Source organism: Lissotriton vulgaris, unplaced genomic scaffold (assembly GCF_964263255.1).
Source record: "Lissotriton vulgaris unplaced genomic scaffold, aLisVul1.2 SCAFFOLD_292, whole genome shotgun sequence".
NCBI lineage: Eukaryota > Metazoa > Chordata > Amphibia > Caudata > Salamandridae > Lissotriton > Lissotriton vulgaris.
This window is the reverse complement of record NW_028249215.1, coordinates 663,571-686,290: the sequence shown is the minus strand read 5'-3', so window position 1 is coordinate 686,290 and position 22,720 is coordinate 663,571. Positions and strand designations below refer to the sequence as shown.

The 22,720-nt window shown below is 45.3% G+C and overlaps 1 protein-coding gene across 1 annotated transcript in view; it reads left to right on the top strand.

Annotated features, from left to right (window-relative positions):
- LOC147663658 (dolichyl pyrophosphate Glc1Man9GlcNAc2 alpha-1,3-glucosyltransferase-like) overlaps positions 1-22,720 on the top strand; it is a 127,621-nt gene that overhangs the window by 19,872 nt on the left and 85,029 nt on the right. The window contains exon 2 of the mRNA XM_086950287.1: positions 13,368-13,446. Within this exon, the coding sequence (XP_086806413.1) occupies positions 13,368-13,446 (79 nt within the window). The remainder of the gene's footprint in view (positions 1-13,367; positions 13,447-22,720) is intronic.

Here is a 22,720-nt window from a genome sequence, read left to right as displayed (position 1 = left end):
TGCTCATTGCACCATCAGGATTCAAGCAAACCGGGCCGAAGACGGCTGTAATGCCAGAAACCGGTCCCCGGGAGCTTGTTTCCTTCCCAGTGTAAGAATTGGCTTTTGTAGTTTGGTTTGCCCTGTTCCCATCATGCACTGGGACAGGAACAGACTAATTTGCATACAGCCAGGTTCTGAAACTGGGATGGTGCAGTGAGCTAAAAAACGGTGTTGGATCTAGCCCTGATCTCTTGACTGGGTGAGAGCTTTCTGCTTAATTCAGAGACTCTGTCCCTCACCACCCCGTGTTGTAAATATATTCTTGTTTCAGGCACAAACCTAACCTTGCTTACACCCAGTTTTGCCAGTCACTGTCTTTGTTAGAACAGATTCAGAATTGCTTTATTAACCTTCCTGCTTTCTCAAATTTGCATGAAAATGCACCATTTGCCCACTATTTTTCAAAATTTTCTCAGGGGGATAACCCCCCCGAAACCCCCTTAGGTAGTTCGGGCGCTCACGTGCATTACCGTGTCGCAAGATGAACATTGTCTAAAAGGTGTGTCACAAACATGAAAAGTTTGGAAAGCTGTGCTTTAAAGGATTTCACTTCACCTACAACGCTCACTTTGCATGACGTCATGCCGTAAGCTCTCCACTTGTGAGAAGTGAGCATTGTGAGCATGCGCAGATGGATGTGCCTGCTGTCACTGCAGTCCGAGAAAAATACGGACCACTGGTGCCAGGGCACAAAACAGAGCTCTATTGAGACCCGTTTCGAGGCCTGCTTTAAAAAACTGCCAGTGCTCATCACCGGTGAGACCCGGCCCACTTCAAGCCCTGGTGGTAACCATACTTAGAAGCAGACAAGCCCAACAAGCTTCTGAGCACCTTCATACATTTTGTCCTGTTCTTTACATTATTTTTCCACCATAATTGTGTTCCCTGATACAAATTCAATGTCGTAGCTGGGTGTCTAACTTGCCACTAACACTTCGCAGGATGCTTCATGTGGGTGAAGACACTTTGCGTATGCGGAGACCTCAGAAAAATGTTTAGGAGCAAAGGCGCTATGAGTTGCATATTACATTTTTGGAATTTCATTCTAAATCCCCCCTCTAAACCAGGCCATCTTAAAAGATATAACTGCTGGAGATTGACTTTATAGAATGTGATTACTGCTCATACTGTATTTATTTATAAAGTTTTATATAGCTCGAACAAGATCCTGAAGGATATCAGAGCGCTTTACAAAAAGGATGTAAGGAAGGACATAAAAGCAATGTCGACATCAAGAATACAAAAACAGGAAAAAACACATGATTACAAGGATAATTAGACAGGGAGAGTAATACAGGCGACCGGTATATATCAGGCTACGCAGGGGTACACACTATGCGGTAAGGAAGAGCAGCATTAAATGTCGGTGCAATGGTTGGAGGATCAATGGCTTCGAGCAGGTGAAGTAGCCCAATTAATGTAAGAATTTAATCATTAGGAATCTTTTGGCTTCCAGTTTGAAGGCAGTCGTTGAGGAGATTCTGCGTATTTCCGGTGGAAGAGAGTTCCATATCTTTGGGGCAGCACCGGAGAAGGCTCAGTAACAAGTTCTATTTTTGCTAAGAATGAGTGGTTTCAGAAAGAACGTTTTAGTGCTTCTTGAGGCTCTACCACCACAGGATAATTCACGCTTTTGCGCTAGGTACCTGGGGGTTTTGAGATGCAGAGCTTTGTGTGCCGGAACGTCAATCTTTAACTGAATTCGAGCTTCTAGGGCAACCATTTAAGAGATTTTAGGACTGGAGATATCTGCTCATTTCGTTTGGTACCAGTCACCAATCTAGTCTCAGCGTTCAGTGATGCCCTTAGTGGAGCCAGGGAGTATTTGGGAAGGCCACAGAGCGTAGTAGCACTGCCATAGTCCAGCCTCGGCCATACAAGCGCTTGGACCACCTGCTTGAAATCGGTTTGTGGAACGAGTGGTTTGATATTTTTAAGTGTCCTCATCAAGTGATTAGCCCCATTACACACATTGCTGATGTGATTTTTCATTTTCAGGTGCTTGTCAAGAGTGATTCCGAGGGATTTGGCAGAGTCTATGATGAGAGGGGTGCAGTTGAAAGCAGTGAGGTGATGTAGCCAAAGGTCTAGCTTGGATACAAGGTTCTGAGGCGAGATGAGAAGGAATTCAGTTTCGGAGGTGTTGAGCAGGGGATGGTTCTCAGTTAACCAATTCTGTGTAGACGTTAGGGTAGTGTTGAGTGAAATTATGTCATCCGAGATGATATTTTCAGCTAAAGTTACGTATTATCCGCATACATATGGAAAATAATGTTCATGAATTTAGAGAATTAGCAAATGGTTCCAAGAAAAGGTTGAAGAGGATAGGAGATAGGGCTGACCCTTGGGGGATACCCATGAGTACTGGAGAGGGAGTGGTTTGCCTTGACTCTTAGTGAACTGTGGTGGAGGAAGGACGAGAACCATTGTAGCACCATCCTGTTCTTCAGAATGGATAGGAAGTTGTCATGATTAACCGTGTCAAATGCAGAGGAAAGGTCAAGGAGGATTAGGAGGCATGAATCATTTTGGTCAAGCATTTTTAAGATGTCATCCATAACGTGAGTGAGAGCCGACTCAGTACTGTGCCCCTTCCGAAAGCCTGATTGATGCTGGTCTAGGAGTTGGAAGTTCTCTATGTGAGCACAAAGTTGGGATTGTACGCATTCTTCTAGGAGTTTGGCTAGTGTGGGGATGTTGGAGATAGGGCGGAAGTTATTGAGGTCAGATTTATCTGTGTTAGTTTTTTTATTATAGGTGACACCTGAGCTGCTTTTAGGCAGTCCGGGATCGTGCCTTGTGATAGAGAAGTGTTTACAATCCTTGTCCAGGTGGAGATGAGTACATTCTTGATTTCTTTGAAGATGACTGGGGGTAACGGGTCATTGAAGTGGTTGGATGGGTTGATATTCTGGAGAATCTTGTTGATGTCTTTTTTCACTGAGTGGAGTAAAGTTGCCCCATGTCCCGTTGTTCCTAGTGTTCATGCTAATAGGATTGCATTTTTCTTGGAGCTCAAGGGGAGGTGCACACCCTGGGAATGGCCGGAGAGCCTTCTTAGAGGAGAGATCAATGGATATGAGTCTTGATTTCTCAATGAAGAAAGCAGCAAGATCCTTGCATGAGGGTGGGCTGTCTCCAGAGTCAGAGCGGTTTGGACCTACCACAGATTGTTGTTTGAGTAAATTGAAAAGTATCTTAGGGCGATTAGCAGCTCAATCTAGTTGGTGTTTGAAATAGTCCGCTTTAGCGCACTTGATTTGTTTGTTGTAGAATCTCCTACCCTCTCTAAGAAATTTTAGTTGTTCCAAGGAGGGTTTGGATCTCCAGGAACGTTCAACTGCCCTGGGGTTGCGGCGGTCCTTGTTTAAATTGTCCTTGTACCACGGTTTGGATATTTTTGTTGATGCATTTTTTTGTTGAAGTGGTGCAATGTCATCCAAGATGTGGTAGATGGTCGACTTGTATGAGTCGGTGAGTAGCTGAACCTCACCCAGGTCAGCTAGGGAGGAGAGGATAGATTTACAGTGGGCTGCTAATTCAACTGAGTTTATTGATCTGAGGTCCCTTTTTCCAGGTCTTTGATTTTGTTGGTTGACCCTTCGTCATCGACACCTCCCTGTTAATATAAAAGAGGACGCAGTGGTGGACGGACCAATCATAAGGGGTAATGGTATCAAGAGTGATGGTCTGCCCTTTCGAGATAATGAGGTCTACAGTGTCTCCTTTATTATGAGTTGGTTGGTCACAGTGTTGAATCAGTTCTTGATCATTTAAGAATGATCTAAGGCAAGTTACCGCAAGGACATTGGGGTTGGACCAGTGAAGGCTGAAGTCAATAAGGAAGATTTGGGCACAGCTGAGTCGACATTGCAAGAGATGATTTCCATTAGTTGCTCCATGAAGGGGAGATTGTCTCCCGGGGGGTTGATAAAAAGTGTGAAGTTTGCAAACCGGCAGGTTATTACTTGAGATGCTGAGACAGAGGTATTCACAGGAGGAAGGCGAAGAGGACTCCATGAGAGAAATCGAGAGTGTGTTCCTGTGAATACAAGCTAGGCTACCACTCAGCTCCTGAGCTCTGTCTAGTCTAATTATGTCATGAGCAGGAGGTCTTGGATAGGAGTGGAGGCAGGATGTAGCCAAGTTTCAATGAGGATGATAATGTCTAAGTCATTGTGTTGGATGAGGTCGAAGATATCGGAGGCATGTTTACTGGTTGACCTGCAATTGAGTAGAACACATTTAAGTCGTAATGGATTTATAGGGCAAAGAGTCTGGATGACTTTCACTCTTGAGAGGTTGTCTTTATTGATGGTGGTAATGTTGTGAGGATGTTCTCTGTTTGGGTTAGAATGGATGGTTTGTATTTGTTTTGGCGGGATCATGTTGGAGTTGGAGCTATTAGAGTACGGGTTGTGAATGTCATGGAGATCATTGGACGCCAGGTAGGTCTCAAATCTTAGGAGGGGGAGGGCGCATTAGGTAGGGGTATGGTTTTTGAGACGGAGGGGGCTAAAGGCTGGCCCATACAATCTCTAACCCTGGGTGGGGCTCAGGGCAGATTTGCGGAGGTGAGGAAGGATGCTGATCATGGGGAAAAGATTGTTTGAGAGGGCTTTCAGATCATGAAGTTCAGTAGTGAGGCGGTGCAACTGGAGAGATATATCATCCAGACGCGCAACCACATCTGTAAGGGTTGTGTTGGGAATGCGAGCGGAGACGGAGGGCTGCGGTGTAAGCCCGTGGGGTCCAGGGTGATGGTGAGTAGGTCCTGGGGAGGGACTTGCTCATTAGGGACTAGCTGAGCTCCATGGCCTTTGGATATCGAAGTTGTAGCTTTATCGAGGATGGTATGCCCATTGAGCTTAGGGTCAGGAACAGTCCAAACATGAATAAGTTGGTTTGACCGATCAAGGTCAGAGGGGGGCATTTGCCCAGCCTTCAGCATAGTATGCATTGTGGGGAGAGGGATGGGGGAAGAGGGATCATTAGTTGAAGGCAAAGATAGTAGGTCACACGGGTATCTCTCAGATCGAGGAACAGATAGAATCGGACTGGCTAGCTGTGCGATGAGTGAGCCCGAAGAGTCACTCACCTTTTGAGTTTGGGGTCTATGGGGTTGGTGGACGTCAATAGAGGACAGAGCTGCTCTGTGATCATCTAAAGGCGATGTGTGATTTAGATGGAGTGATTTATTTGAGTTCTAATCCCTATAGTCGCCTTCTGGAGTAAGCCTTGACTGCACACTATTGTACATTTTGAGTGACAAATTTAGAAAATTAACAATTTTGGTATCCAAATGAATGGAAATTGTCAAGGTTTGAGGCACCAATGGTAAATATCAGTATCTCTCATGCATTCTGCCACAGGCGCTGGTCCAGTGAGAATGTTTCAGCCAAGGAACTAGGAACTAGGATACTTTATGTCTAATCATGCCTACCATGTTACCTAATTTTTGTGGTCTGGGCAAACACTTTTTGAGCCCATTCCTCTGCTCTCTTTTCGGCAAGTTTAGGAGTGTTTAGAATCAGGGTAAAAGCTGCTAGTAGGTATGTGGTTAAAAAAAATGGACTGGATGGTGCCTGGTGGAGCCTAATAGTGTCCAATCTCATGGTATATTCACCAACATGCAACGTGGTGGTAAATTTATAGCCCTCACAGAAAGTAACAGTGTGCTGCAGACTTGGGTCTACAACTTTAACAAACTCTTCAGTCCTGGTCAAGGCGTACTCTCCTTGTGCCTCTGTCCACCTATGTGGAAATATGTCAGCACCATAAAACAAGATTAATGGGAGAAAAAAACACCAAGGGCATACTCCCAGGACAGGTCCCCAACTTACTGTATTCATTAACACATTCACAGTTGATCTTCAGATGGCTAAATGTACCTCTCAATAACTGAAGGTGCTCTAGAGGCTGAACTGTGCAGGACCCCTCCGGTGTTCCTTCCTCCTTGCTAACAAAATCAGCTTGATAGAGCTTTAATGAATGAGAGTTACTTGTCCTTTTAGAGGGTAAAGGTGTGCGGGAACCAAAATGCTGGACAATGGATGTCCCACAGTGCCTGTGTGCAAGTAGCATGTCAGGAGCTATGATTGCAGGACAAATCTGTAAAATGTGGGATGGTTGGCCACCCTACTATAATCACAATCTGGGTCCTTGTGCCATGACAGTGCATTCATAACACCTGAAATCATACCTTGGTAATGCACATGTAAAACTGTGCAATTTGGTTAAAACTCAATAACACAATATATACTATTTTTATACCAGTTATCAATAGATCAACTTGGATGCCTTTAAGACAGCTAATAATCTTAATAACGTGATATGCCCTTGGGAGGTCACTTTAGGTTCTAAGGTGTCAAATGTGAGTAGCTCGAGTCCAAGTTCTCTTGTTGCATGTCGAGATTTGTAGTCCTGTTTAACCCATTATAATATCAGCAGTACAAGTCCCAGAATTGAAAGGAAATTCATTGAACGGCTGAGCTTATCACTAATAGAACTGGGAAACTTGAGAGCTCTGCCATTTTGCCCCACATCCTCACCGATGCAGTATTTCCCAGTGGTGGTCATTCTGGAAGCTGTAGTTCTGGTGTGCTTCCATTTAACTTATCAGAGTAACACTCCCAATAGTGATGATTTGTAAATGAAACATCCAGTGCTTGAAGTAAGGTGTGCTCCATAAATGCACACACTGACTGTAAATAAATGTTAACTCTGCTACCCTTCCCCCTTTAAGTTAACAGAGCCATGTGGTGATCACTGGGCATGAACTGCTGGAAGAGGTTTCTCTGTCGTGAAGGGGCTCGTTTTCTTGCTCCCCGCTGCTGTCCGCCACACCATTGGAATGCTCACTTTGTTGTAATTGAGCATTCCAGATAGCTTGCTGATCGTTTTTTTGTGACCATCATGCCTCATAAAGGATTTTCGTCTCATCTCATTGTGACTCCCACTTTTAGAAACAATTCCCTCTCCAATTTTGCACTCATTTCTACGGTTTGCAGTTGGAAAGACTGAATAGGTCCATGACTGCATCTGCCAGCTAGTCATTTTGGGTACCTGGTTCCTAAAAATCTCTCTCCTGCCTATTACTGCCAGTAAATATTGTGGAAATTGCAGGTCTGGTATTACCGTCACAGGCAGCCATTTCCGCACTGCTTTAAAAGTCTTTGGAATGTTGGCAGAATAGCTGTCATTTATTAGGTTTCGCCTCGCGATCCGCTGCGCAGCAGCGTTCGCGCAGGCGAAATCTAATGTTAGAACAGTACTGGCTTTGGTCCCGCCTTCTCTTCCATTGGCTAGCTCCATAAATGGAGGCTAGCCATTGGAAGAGCGATCTGTCGTCATTGCCGGAGCAGATTCGTGGGCGTTCCCGCGATTTTTACTCATCCCGCCCCTTTGCGATCGTCATGCGGCGGGGTTTTTTTTTTTTTTAAAGCTTTGTTTTCGCCATTTTGGAAGTGTTGTTTGCAGGGGTAGGTTGCGCGATGTCCCGCTGTCCGTTCCTGCCCCCCCCCCCCGCTGTCCGTGTGCGCCATAGACCCTTCTCTGGGGTTTTACTGTCCGGTTCTGCCTCGTTGCCTTTTATAAACGTCTCAGTCCAGTCAGCGAATAAGGTGGTGGAGCCATCCCTCTCTGCAGAGGCAGACCGTGCCTCAGGCGGTCATCACCCATTAAGACATGCTCCCTCCTCCCCAACCTGTCCCTAAGCATCCGGTGCGCAAAATGTTAATTTATGTCCCCCTCAAGCGGACACTGAACACCCCCTTCCCCGCCAAGCAAGACATATTGCTTTCGATGGCTCTCTTTTCCTTCGCTGGCCTCGCGCCTGAGAGGGTGGGTGGCCGGGGCTGGCACGGGGCAGCCTGAATGCGCGCTGATGAGGTAGCTGAGCGGGTTAAGGTTTTCCTGGAGAGATCTGCTTATCACTTGGTCGAATCGCTGGGAAAGTGTGTCCGGGAGGCAATACAATTAGCGTTTTGTTAGTCGGCTTATTGTAGCCATTGTTGTTAACAGCGTTTAGAGGCACAGTGACAGCTTTACATATGGTGTGTTTGCATATTGATAAATCTTCAGAAATATACACGCACCCTTCCACGCCGTAACTTCCTTTGCGGCACCCAGTAAGCTGGTGTCCCTTCTGACTGGATCTACCCAGGTGGAGTTGGGGTTTACGAATGTTTTGCCTGGTGGGGCGGAGTAAAACTCGTCATCTCCCCCGCACTCCTTTCCGCCTCTCTTGTAAGCTTACACTTCGCCAACAGTTTATTCTTACCCCAGTGGCCTCTGTTCATAAATCTCGCCCCCTCTCTTTACTGTCCTCTCTTCTTTCCCTGGTGATCCTTTCCTGCCTGTCTTCACTCCGTCCCCATCCTCTGCCTGCCGTTGGGTCTCTTCTCTCATCCTCTTTCCTATCTGTCCCTCGCGTCTTCTTCACCCATAAGACTCCCTCCCCAGCTCCTCCCCCATTCATCAGTCCCGTTCACACTTTTTTAAATGTCCCCCTACCTTCCCTCTATTCTGCCCTCACTCACCCCTCTGCCCCAGCCGTCCCCTCTCGCGTTTCCCCTCTATTTCCTCGTTGGTTCCTCGCTCTGCCTTTCCCTCTCTTTCTTCTCCTCGCACCCTGACCAGCTCAACCGCCTCCATTCGCCGTCCCTCCTGCCCGCTCACCGTTGTCCTCACACACCCCTCTCCATTTTGGATGCCCCCTCCTTTCCTTTCTCCCTCCCATCCTCACATCCTCCATTGATACATTGTACACGCCCTATCTTTCTTTTGCTTTCCTCTTCCAAATCTACCTCCTGCCCTCTCGGCTCATTCCATGACCCGCCGCTACCCCTTTACTCCGCCCCCTTTCTCTCTCTCTCTCTCTCTCTCCTTCTCTCTTGTGCTTTCTCCACATCTTTCCCTCTCAGCTTTCTTTCTTCCCTCTTACAGTTTCGGTTTCTCTCGTTCTCTCACTCTCCCCTCCTGCCGTCTCTTTTCCTCTCACCCCTCCTCTTTCCTCGCTCAATCTGTGCCCCTCGTGTCTGCTCTCTCTGGTCACCAGAAGAGACAGCGCCTCCACCGCCGCAAAAACGCCCGCCATAGAAAGAGCGCAAGGGACAGGAAACGAATAAACAAGGGAAGGAAAGACACACAACCAAGAGTGGAACACTTAAAGCAGCTCCAGAGAGGGGGAGCCAAGCAGGTCTGGCTGGAAATGTACATATGTAGAGACACTTCCCCGGGAAGAGCCCCCCCCCCCCCGATCAGACCCTTTCAATTAATCAATAGCTAGAGCAGACCAAGTGACTGCCAGGTGCAATACATCAGGCTTAGGAAGGTCTTTCATTAGATTCGGAGAGATTCACACTGCTCTCTCCCTCCATCCCTCCGACCTCACTCCTGGAGCTCCCGCCAGCCCCTATATCCTTTTAGGTTTCAAACAAATTGGGAGAGGCTGTGGCCTAACGGCTAGAGCTGCCGACTTTGGATCTGGGGAATCAGGTTTGAGTTTAGGCATCGGCTCCGCTTTCTGTGATTCTGGCCAAATCACTTAATGTCCCGGTGCCTAACAATAAATTAATGTGTGTCCTACATTGTGTAACATAACGGGTGCTTGTGTAAAGCGCTCCAATACCTTCGGGTCAAGATCGCGCTATATAAATCTGCCCCACCCCCCAAAAAAAAAGATCACGAGTGGCCCGGTCAGTGGCGTACAAGGGGGATGGGGGCGGAAGGAGTTTTGGGGGCGGCGGCCGCCCCCTGCTCCTAAAGTTCTTACATGCGTTTGCTGCAAGACAGGAATTGCCAGCACACCTCTCCTCTCCATGGCAAAGGCAGGACCGCCACCAGCAGCAAATGTATAGATAACGCCACTGGGCCCGGTAATAGTGTGGTAATTCACAACACGTTTTTACCGTTACTGGGTGGCATTACCACACCTGTAACGTAATTCCCAGTTACTGCATTTGGAATTGCAAATAAACAGCGGTCAAAATGCAACAAAAAAAAATGCGCTATCATGCAGGATACTAAACCACGGGGGCAAGAGGAGTATGCTTTAGTGTGGGGGTATGACTACAAAAAGGAAATTAGCTTTTTCATCATTATTTTGGTCTTTCCCCAACGTTAATTGCATATAATACCTATTGCCTTTCCCCAGAAGCACGGCAAAAATAAACGAATAGACACAATCTTATTGTGTAAGGTGTTTTAGGGATCATCTTATTATTATCAAAAGATTATTAACACATGATTATTGTTTTTTCCAATAGTCCTGCCCGAAAGGAAAGGAAACGCATGTCGCCCAGATGGAAGCTGCCTAGTCTAATGGCATGGTACCTAATGGTTGTATCCCGCTGTCCGTGTCTTTGTGTATCCTGCGGTGCTCTATATTTCATCACTTTGGTTGATGTCCTGAATCTGCTAATGAGTCTCTGAGTTATTCATATCTAAGCCAAATGCCGGAATTTTGGTAGAAGAAGTCCCATGAAAGTCAAATCTGCTATTATGAGGTTATATAACCTTTATGGTTAACCAAGTGGTTTTTAGCGGCATCATCATCCTCAAGCGTCCTGTATTGATAACTTGGGCATCATGCTGGAATGCTTTGCCTGCCATTTAATATTCTTGTCTTAGATGGATCGATACCAGCCAGTATGCACTATCTTGGCAAGCTGGCCCTCATAGGCACCCTGTAAACCTAACGAGGCCAGGATAATGTCCACCCAAGTCGGTAGCCTGAGTGTACAGTGTACCTATGCTCAACAATAGAGCCTTGCACCACGTTGTGAGCTGATACACTTGGGTTGCTTCTGTATCAGCTGGTTTGTATCATTCCAACAAGATTGTACCACTAGCATGTTGTTGAATGTTGAAATTCTTTTAATTGTCCTACCTCAAATGCAGATGGTAAAGCAGTTTGCCGATTGGAAGGCCCTGCAGTATTTATCATAAGCAGTGTTTTATTTGGGAACCAAGCTTTATTTATAGAAGACATTTACAGGGACCCTATTCCTTTTTGAAGGAAAGGGGCCTTCCTCTTAACATTGGGGAGTAAGCTAAAAGTGTCTTTGTAAAGGACTCATCTTCAGATTTCTAGTGTAGGCTGCCATACTTGGTTCATTCCACAAGTCTGAACTCAAGGCGTTCGAAAATTCTTCCCATGAAATGCGATGGCCCTACTGCTGTTGTGCCTTGTGGTTGAATTTGGTTTGAGTGATTATGTTCACTTTGTCTGATCTATAGTTGCAACTGGGGGTGAAATATTGAGTCCGTGTTGGTAGACGTGATAGGCCGCATTCCCTTTGTGCTTTAAGAAAGGAGGCAACCCTTCTTCTTTTTATTTGCCACACACTGGAACCAAGTATGTCTCTTTTGAGGTTTGAGTGATAGGGGCTGATTTCTGTGATTCAGGCATAGACTGGTTGCTTGAGTCTTTATTTTTATGAGGATTTTGAATATCTTTATTAGGTGCCCATCACAGATTATATTCCACTTACCTAAACAGAAAAGTACAAAAGATGTATGTTCAATGCAAAGACTTAGCTGCAGAAGAGGAAGGAACTGTTTCACAATTATAGGTTCATGTTTTTACCAAATGTGGTGAATTGGGGTGCAAACAAGAGCTCTTCTTCACACTTTGCCTGGTTGAACGAGGGCCAGTAGCTACTATTTCCCCTAACCATTGGATAAACAATCATTCATCTCTACTTCAGCCATTTACCAGAATGTTGGTCTTCGCTACCATTTAGATGAAGTCAGTTGTCCTTCAACTACTGTGTAGCGTTTGAAACAATTTCTGATGCTTTTTAGGAAAAATACCTTTTGTCAGCTTACCAAGAACTTATAAGAACGTAAATCCTGCCCATTGCTTACCATTGCTTAGCTTGTCCCTCTCATTTGCTTGCTTCTTATTGAATAGTTTACCTTGTCCATTGTGTGTTTGTCTCTTCCCTGGAGCATAGCCTCTTTATTTGTGTCTTCCACTGTGCGCTTTTAGGGAACTGCTTTTGTTTTTTATTTAACTCTTTCATGAGAGTGCATGTGTTTTCCAGTTGTCTCCCTCATGTGCTTCATCCCTGAACTCCAAGTTGTTCTCATGCATCCATGTGCTTCTCTAACTCCCTAAACCCCATGCCCCACATGGTGGACAGCATGAACAAAAGCCACTGGCACAGCCAATAGGCCTCAAAGGCCAGACCTATTGATTAGCCAATGCTTGTATTACCGTGGTCAGTATTGCTACATTGTCAGATGTGGAGTTGTATGGCATCTACATAGATTTAGAATTGTTGTTGGTAGTAAGTGATAACCTGTGTGTATGCCATCTACATAGATTTGGAATTGTTGTTGGGAGTAAGTGATAACCTGTGCTGGTATTGTGTGGCAAATGTTGACAAAACAGTAATGACAAGGGGTACAAGAAAGAGTTTGGATGAACAAATTCTGACCTATGCAAAAAAACACTGTCTTGCCTATCGCCAGAAGTAGGGGTCTTTTTGTGAAGGTAAGGTATAAAAAGTGGGCATAATAGTATACAGGCAATCTTTCATCTTTTCTCAGACTGCTACTCCCCTAACTTAAAATAAGCATTGGCAAAGCTAGTCGGTTCCCTTTGGCTGCCAGCTTTTTAGTTTTGTCAACGCTTGTCTTGTTTTGCCATGTTTTTTTTCTTTTTTAGAACTTTATTGTTTTGGGACCTATTTACCAAAGCCTTGTGGAGCACTTAAAAGGTCACCCCTGCAGTATTCTTTACATACTCTTGCATGTTTTTTTAAATTGGTCCCAAAACATATACAATGGAAATACAATAAGAACATTCATATACAGTTATAGTACTAATAGAAAGAACCGCCTTTGCACGTTTCCTAATAGGGAGTTGATGCTTTGCTCCGATGAAGAAGAAGAAAAAAACAGCATCTAAAGGTTTGTAAAAGAGTACCTCAGGAGCACTTTTTTATGTATTCCAAATTTCCTTTGTGAATAAACCTCTTTGTGTGCAGATGTGCTCCTTGAGAGAGCAGAATGCTGTTATTTCCAGCGAAGTTAGCCAATAGCTGTACTAGGCTTACCCACAGCTCCATGCTAATTTCTGCCGTGACTGCAAGAAAAATGTAAATGACACAACAAGGAAGAGGGCTGGCTGAAAGCCCATGGACGGAACTATATCATGTTAGTAGGTTTTGTCTAATGCCAGACTTAGAAAGCAGTCACCACATGTAAATTCTGAGAACTATAAAAATAGTATCAAATTGCCCTCATTGCTGGATGTTTCATTTGCTAACAGATGCTACCCTCCTTGATTAGTAATGATGGTAATTCTATTCCAGCCACTCTACAGATTTTGAAGTACATAGAAACTGGCTTGCCATCACTCACAGCCTACCAGTGTCTCAGTGGTACTATGAAGTAAGTCGTTTTCTATGTATAAGTTAATTGTTTGTTTTAGCTTTGCAACGTCAATGTCTTTAGTTCCTTGTGATAAAGAACAAGATCTGCATCTCTTGCCTGTTGTTATGAAAATCTGACTTTTTGATTTGGTCTGTTTTCAAAGGAGCTGGTTCATTGGGAATGTGTGTCCAGTGCCAAAAATACAGTCCTATTCTTGTGGAAACGCTGCCTCCTCTCTTAGTTCTAATTGATTGTTGTAATATCATAATTCATTCTATGGTAGAGGCACATTTTGTGCACATTAACGTGTGCCTCTGAGGTATAATACACTGTAGCTTCGTACTGTGACAAATTCCATGGAGGTTGCATTAAGGCACTACTTTAATAAAGATTAATTGTAGGCTCAAAGTTTGATCTATAGTTAGTGTCCAAGCTGCAACTGGCAAACTTATTCTTTTTGGCAATTTATTTGTCAAATGAGGGCATATCAGGATGAGCTCCACTGCTTCAGCGCAGAGCCATTTGCCAGATTTTATTCGCCTGCTGTACAACCTAACCTGTGCAAGGTTGAGAACATACAATGGCTTACTGGATGGTCAGGTTTGTCCTTTCAGTATAGTGACAAAGCAATGACTGATAAGTGAGAGGAAAAGTGTTTTCCGTAACTAATCATTATGACCCTAGGGTGTGTGGCAGCGGTGTTGGGTGGGGCGGGCAAGGGAAGTCATTGCGCATATGCAAGTAATGTCTGGGCACTCATCACATCGCAAATGAACTAGAAGTCAAATGAAGTCTCCATGTATGTGGAGGGAATGTGATATTGAGTAGGGGACATCTCCTAAAATGGAAGACCGATTAAAGAACCATAGACAAGCAGACATGATCTTGTTTGAAATTGTCCTTATGATTCAGATATATAATCTCATATTGAAATCATTTACAAGGTGGTTAACCAAAGCAGGTTTCTAAGTTCAGTCTGCAAAAGGCAAACTTAACCAAAGGTGAGGCGATAGGTTGACGCATCAAGCCATCTTGAAAGTAAAACAAATTATCAAATAGTAATAGCAGAAATAAATGAAAGTTTAAATAGTAGTGACAGCCCGGAAACAATGGAAGATATACAATTATACCTAAAGTGCAAATTGGTGCTATGATGTGATATTACCAGATAATAGTCACAGAGAGCTGAATAGTTAACATGGTGCCTGCCTCATGAGAAAAAATGACAAAGTCCCCCAAGGTTGTGTACAGGAGAAGTATGGATGGAACATTGTACTGCGATTTGACAGTGGAAATGTGGATGAACAAAGTATAATAGTTTGAATAAAGGGAGGAAGTCAATTTTCTCAAGTCAAGTTCTGCTTGGTCGTGCTCCTGCAAGATCAAAAGATGAATCGAATGTTCAGCGTGTACTGTCATTGATTAGGTTGACAAAAAAAGACACAATAGAAAGAAAGTTAGGAATGAGTAGTAAGAGACAAAAGTAGGAACTGAAAGATGGCGAACAGCACCACCTACTAAGGGACAAAAGAGCCACCACAAGCAGAAGTTGGAAAATAATTAGTGGGCTTTATTAAGACGATTCATCCACCCTCAAGAAACCAGCACTGACACATGGAAGCTGCATAGTCTTAAATAAGCATTCCAAGCCACCTTATTTAAGAATGGAATGTTGCTGCACAGAAAATGCAACAGCAATGTAAGATGTCACACAAGGTTAAGCTGATTTGAAGAGGTGTAATCAGAGCGAAATTTCATGAAGTTAAGAGATTATCACAATAAAAAAAGAATTCTAATAACTGTTGAAATTAAAGATTACCTCATTGATAATTGGGCAGTAAATTACCTCCTTAATATGGATTGAAAATCGAAATTGAAGGCATACTTTTGTGATAAGTTTTTTTTGTGTGTGCATGTTGACTGGCCTCAATCTTTGTTGATGACAGTTGAGAGACTCTCCTCCCTTATGTGATGGTTCCTCTACTGCTGGGTAATATGGAGTAAAGTTACCACAGTTGTGGATTCTCTAGGAAACATAACTGCATCTACTATTGGACAGAGTGCGGAACAGGTGTGGCGCAGCGGCCAGGGTGTCTGACTCCGGAACACTGGGGCTCACGGTTCGATCCCCAGTATGACTGTATGTTCTCACTGTAATAATAAATTAATAAACCCGGTATTTGTAAAGCTCGAACAATTACCCCTAAGGGTGTCAAGGCGCTGGGGACCGTCGGGAAGATTCAGCGAGCTATTGCCCAGAGTCACATGGTGCAGGGCTAACTTGCCGCCAGCGATCGAATTGTGAGCTCCAGTGTTCCGCAGTCAGCCGCCCTGGCCGCTGTGCCAAACCTGTTCCATACTCTATCCAATAGTAGCTGCTATTATGTCCCCTAGAGAATCCACAACTAGGGTAACTTTACTCCATATTACCCAGTAGTAGAGGAACATTGTGTTTCCCAGTACAATTTTGAGGAGCTTTAAATGAGAAAAACCATGAGTGGGTCTCATCACCGAAGCAGTGACACATAATTGATGGTTAATCTGTAGGTTAAGTCCATGATCTGGCTAGGGTTCACTATTTTGTTTAAATTATTTGAATGCGATAGCTAAATGATTAGTACCAGTAAGGATCTGGTTAGTGAATTCTGTCATGATTATAGTTCAGTGTTGCCTTATGTTATGTGTATCTTATGCTTGGAACCCTCCACCTCTCCTCTGTCCTTATAAGGGTGAAAGATGCTTTAAGGAATGGCATTCTTGTGGTGAATAGCAATAACATTCATTGGGATGCCAGAATAACTTAACAAGGGTCCCAGGGAGGCTGTAGAGGTGGTACTGCTAAACAGGCCAATGAAGTAAGCCTATTTAACATTGGGCAGTTAGTAAGGGAAAGGAAGAAAATCGATGAGCCTGATTCACAAACGACATTTTGTAGTAATTAAATAGGTTTGTAGTACAAAAGGTAATTCACAAGCCTAAGGCTGTAGACCTTTCCCTCTCTTTTTTTTTTTGTGCGGTGATGTCTGCCACAGTGGTAGAGATCTCCACACATGTAGGTATACGTGGAAGTAACAAGGGGGAGTGACTAAAAATGGGAAACAGTTCATACTAAATGGGGGTTAGGATAATTTAAGGAATGGTTTAGGAGGAACATGCTAATACAAAACACATACCCACAAAGAGTAAGACAATTGCAATTCACTAAATACACTTCTAAAGTTACTACTGCCCTAAAGGTGTCAAATTAGGTGTAAATGTACTCCATCCCAGTCCTAGAGTAAGTCAAGCACCAATACTGCAAAATACTCTCACAGACGTCATTGGAGACAGAGCATTAAAATAACACCCCATAGGAACTAATGTTAAATAAATATAATTGGGTCACATCATCTATCTATCTACGATCTATCTATCAGATTACACATTAAAAACAATATATGCAATTATTTTTTAAATTAAATGTTAAACTTAATTAAGAAATTACATTAAACAGTTTTAAAGGAGTAAAGCGTTTATATTGTTTACACATATTAAATACAAATGTTAATGAGGGTGAGTGTATTTTTAAAAATTATTATTTAAAATTAATATTTATAAATGTTGTTGATATGTTGAAATTAATTTATTTAACTCTCATTTAAAAATGTTTCCTTTTGTAGGTAGCTGGCTCTTTAAATAGTGGATCAACAAAGTACACTGTGTAAAGACTTCAGGCAAACTCTAGTTTGCTTACAGAGGCACAAATGATAACTCAAAAGCTCTCTCTTGTGGTATTGTGGGCGAGCTATCAGACTTATCAGAGGGTAATGCTGAGCATTTGTCGACACACAAAGAGGCAATAAATGAGACATACACTCAAGAATAAATACGAGACCAATTTAGAATAATAAGTTGTATTTTTATATAAATTTTGATACCAAGTAAGTACTTTCTTAAATATTGATTTTAGCAGTTAAGTCAAAATGTTCACTTAAATGCGCCTTTACGCACAAATGTAAATGTAAATGTCAAGGTATTTGTAGAGCGCACTGTCACCAAGCGGTTTCCTTGCGCTATTACTCATACCGCTGAGGAACCCATCCTGGCTTTCCCTGTGAAGTGTCCACTCCTGGGCACCCCCAGGGTGAAGCCAGGCATCCTAGCGCTGTTGGGGGCCAGTGTGGAGGTTAAGCAAGCTATTGCCCAGAGTTGCAGCGTGGGGCCCATGATTAGAATAGGCACCGAGGCGAGAATTGTCAGGTCCGAAGAAATTGAGCCCAAGACACGCCAAGGCGGGAATTGAACCCTGGTCTCGGGTCAGAGCTCTGCATCAGGGTCTGCCGCTCTAACCATTGAGCCACACTCCTCGCACAATGCTTTTCTATGAGAGAAAAGGCATGTATAGCATACAGATATTTACAGTCGGTTTCTGGTGGTCTCCTTCAGGACATAGGGCTGTAGGGGGCCAAGGTCCAAAGTGCTACTAGCAGTTTCTCATTATCTGCCCTGGGTCGTCTGGTTGCAGAGGGGCTGCTCACGTTGGTAGCTGTATGCTCTACATTAGTAAGAAGAAGGAGGCCCACTTGGAAACAGGCTGCAGAGGGGTACTTGGGGTCATAATGGTCCATGGGACAAGGGAGCACAGCCGGTACCCTGGTCAGGTCACTCGGGCGCATAGAGGAAAGGTCGGCTGGGCACTGTGCGCCTTGGTACCTTGCGCTCGTTGGTCTCGCCGGTTAAGAGGCAAATATCAGGACAGCTGGGCCACTCTCGAAGTGGGTCTCTGTGGTGCTGACGTCCCTCGACAGCTATTTTGTCTTGCAGTTGTTGGAATCCTGACTGCACTCTCACAGGCTCTTCTTACTCCAAGCGCCAACTGCGCGAGCAGGGGCTGGACTAAGCTATGCTATACCCGGAAAAATTGAAAGTAACCCGGAACGGCCAGACAAACTTTTTTACAGAACCCAAGACATTACAGAAGGTGCTAAAAGACTGGCTGAAGGAGCGGAGGAAAACACCGGAACGAGATCTGCTGGACGAGGCTGCGGGGGGGCGGACTGGAGGAACAGGAATGAGGGTCGTTACACAGAGAGTTTTTCCACGATGGCTGCAAGGTTTGGGGGACACATGACTGCCGGCTGGCGGGCCGGGAGGGGCGGTGGACATTGTGATATCATTTGACTTTTCTGAATGGTTCGTAGCCACCTCCGCCCACATGTGGTAACACCTAGCTGGTTATTGTTTTCTTTTAGCATTTGGGGAGGGTCCAGAGTAGACTGTTATGCAACCTAGTTGGGGGAAGTCCGCTGTGGGTGGGTAGGCCGGGGGTTAGGGGGTTGGGAAGTTTAAGGTTTATGGCCATTAGGTGCGAGTCAAGATATATTGTGCAATACATACTATGCAACTGTCCACTGTGTGCAGTATAACGCATGATTTGGCTAGCTATGAGTGATATGCCTGAAGTGGTTTCTGGGAACAATGTGACGGGGAGCCTGAATGCTTTGACGTGGAATGTACGGGGCCTTAACGATCCCCGGAAACTTGAAGGTTCTGAATTACTTGGCTAGACACCATGTTGACCTAGCTTTGCTACAGGAGACACACCTATCTGAGAACAGCTCTAGGTTACAGGCTAGGGGGCTGAGAGGGCAGGTCCATGCCGCTGGCTTTACGACCCATGCCCGGGGGCTACTTACATGGGTCAACCCTAAGTCTGACTACTCCCTAAGTGAGGTGGCTGCTGACCCGGAAGGCAGATTTGTTATTTCTAAACTGTCTGGGAAGGGACTGGATGTGTTGGTAGTTAATGTTTATGGACCATACTATGAGAGCCCTGAGTTCTATGTACAATTAGCAAGAATTGCGCGGGAAACTTCCAGTCGGACTGTGCTGTGGGGCGGGGACTTTAACATGATCAGAAGCCCAGACTTGGACCGTTCTAGTGGCCAGGATATACGCCCTGCAAAAGCTGCTTGGGAATTAGATAGGATTCAGTGAGGATTTGGCGGATGTCTGGCGCAGTCTGCACCCAGCGCAGGGAGGGTACACTCATTATTCTGCCTTTCACAACATACATATGCGCATTGATTATTGGCTAGCGTCGCCGGGGATGCTCTCTCTAGTTCGCATGTGTCAAGTACTGCCCCGTACCCTCTCTGATCACTCACCTATATTACTGAGCTTTTCGTTGCCACAGAGGGCCCCTCCCCCATTTACATGGAGATTTCCACCGTTCTCACTGTTGGACACTGTCTTTCTGGAAGAATTACTCGAAGCAATGGAGACATACTTTGAAAATAATATAGGCACGGTGGACAGTTTTCAAACGGCCTGGGAGGCGTTTAAAGTCTATGTTAGAGGCGTGGCCATGAGTAAACATTCCGGTATACTGGGATCAATACGCCGGCAGCTTTGAAACCTAGAGCGGCAGCTGGTGGATTGGGAGGGCCACCTCTTGACAGGGGACACCGCAGAGACACAGGAGGAAAGAATGGGCTACTAGCAGAGTATCAGGAATAGGCTAGCGTGGAGGTCCGGCATCTGGGGAAGTACGCTATAGCGCGAACCTACAGGGAACAAGACAGGCCGGGGAGGGTCCTGGCTAACATGGTGAAACAACAGAAGATGAGAGTGACGATTGCATCGGTTAAATCAAAAGAGGGGTCACTAATCACAGAGGAATAGGGGATAGCGAAGCGGTTTCTAGAATACTACTCCAACTTATATGCGTCAAGTTCGACGTGTAGCGAGGAGGAGGTTATGGACTATTTGGAACATATTTAACTCCCATTCCTCATGAACACGCAAAGGGAGTTCTTAATGCTTCCTATAGAATTTGATGAGATACGAGAAGCACTGGGTGGGATGAAGACGGGCAGTGCGCCAGGCACTGATGGATTAACAGTCGAGTTTTATAAAACATATTTAGAACTCCTGCTTCCGCACCTCTCCGCAGTGTTTACAGATATGATTGAGTCTGGGCAGATGCCAAGGTCGATGAGGGAAGCGCTTACAGACCCTTGTCCCTCCTCAACGTGGACACAAAAATATATGCTAAGGTTCTTGCGACCCGCCTGGCCCTACTGACACCGGATCTGGTTGCTCCGGAACAAGCAGTGTTTATTGCGGGCAGAAATCTCACCTACAATTTACTGACAGTCTTTGGGGCTATCCAACACACGAGGCCGGATTCGAAGGCGATGGCGGTTTTCTTGGATATGGAGAAAGCCTTCGACTCAGTCGAGTGGTCTTTCATGAAGGCAGTACTACTGAGACTTGGGCTTGGCCCAATATTCTTGCAGATGATATCGGTGCTATATCATGACCTGTCTGCCCGCATCAGAATCGGTAGCAACGTCACTGAACCCATCAAGATTCGAAGGGGTACCCGGCAAGGATGCAGTCTCCCACACTGTACGCTTTGGTTGCTGAGCCGTTGGCGTGCGCTATGCGCGAATACCACTCACACCGGGGACTCAACTTCCCCACATACAAACTAGTAATACCAACGTATGCAGATGACACACTGATTTACGCCCGGAGCCTGGGACCAATCTAGCCCCGCTGCTACGTGAGGTGGTGAGATTTGGAGCTCTCTCAGGATTGAAGGTGATTTGGGACAAGTCAATTGCGTTTCCTCTCACGGAATCCACAGAGCAATTTGAGATGGAATTCCCATTGAGGTGGACCACAGAGGCCGTACGGTATCTGGGGAGTCGCCTGCACACTAATGCGGAAACGGTATTCCTTGAGAATTAAGGCAGGGCTATAGATAGGTTGGAAGATAACGTAGTAAAATGGATTGGGTTGCCTCTCTCCCTCCTGGGAAGGATCTCGATAATGAAAATGATCATATTGCCCAGGTTGCTGTTTTTGTTCACAAATATCCCGATTGTGCTCCCTAGGTGTTTTTTATTTTGCGGCTCAAGTCACTGATGATTAAACTGGCATGGGCTGGTAAACAGGCAAGAGTTCAGTGGAAGGTACTGGTCCTACCGTACCAGTTAGGGGGCCTGGGCGCTCCTGACTTTGAATTATACTATTGTGTCACCCAGGTAGCACACCTGCATCAGTAGGTTCACGATAGGGAGAGTCGCACAGGGTTGGTCGACTCTTTAAATTCACCCAGACATGTCTTGCATGCAATTGTGCAGTACCATGCTGGGGTGCTTTTATATGCACCCCTGATGCCCATCGAATGGATGGTGTGGCTGGCCCCGTGTAGAGACAAAGGCGTTACAGCAGCCATGAAGGCCCTAGGTATATGTACAGCTGGAGATATGTTCACGGGCGGGACCCTAAAAACAATGAGGGATATCGAAGCACAGGAGTTGCGACCTACTGTGCTGCAACGCTTTCAACTCCATAGAATCAGAGAGGCATGGCGTGAACAGCTAGGGGACGATCTGCAGAAACCACCAGAACTAATAGAACTCACTTATGTCATTAAAACGGAAGAGCCGAAAAAAATGGTATCCACTCTCTATAAGGTAACTATCTCTGAACGGGCAGCTGGATATAACAAGGCGCGACTGTCTTGGCAACGCGACTTAGATACACAATTATCTAATGCAACATGGCATTACTGTTGCTCCAACACGAGGTCTGTCTTCCTGAACGTCAGACATAGACTGGTGCACTTCAAGTTCATCAACAGAGTTTACCACACACCGGAAAGGCTGCACAGGTTTGGGCTTCGCGACAGTGCGACTTGTGATAGATGCAATACACCAGAAGCGGGGTTTATTCACCTTGCTTGGGAATGCCCAGGGGTACGGCTCTATTGGGGGATGGTGTTCCAAGAGCTGAGTAATGTCATACAGGGTGAGATAGTCCCATCACCTCTTCTCGCACTGCTAGGCTATTCTAGGCCATTACCTAAGGCGCAGAGCAGGATTGTAGACCTGGGGTTGCTCCTGGCGAAGAGGCGGGTAGTGATGTGTTGGATGAGGGCCCCCCCAAGACTGAGCAGTGGCTTAGTGATTTAACACACTGTTGCACGCAATCAGAAAACTACAGTGATCTCCTACCCCCCAGAAGCAGGCCCAAGAACTTCTGGGGATTATTCTTTGATTACAGAAGTAGACAAGTAGCGGAGACCACACAGGGAGCAGAGGAGAATGCCACGGGGGGAGGGGGATACGGGGGTAGGCTGAGCAGGTTTCCCACCATAGACACTGTGCGCTTACACGCGACACGAACCACAGTAATGGGCTCGACTCTGGCTGGCTGAGTTTTAGTATAGATTACCAAAGGACTTGTATCACAGGGACACAAGTTTGCAGCAGCAGGATAGCACCTCTGGTCTGTTAAA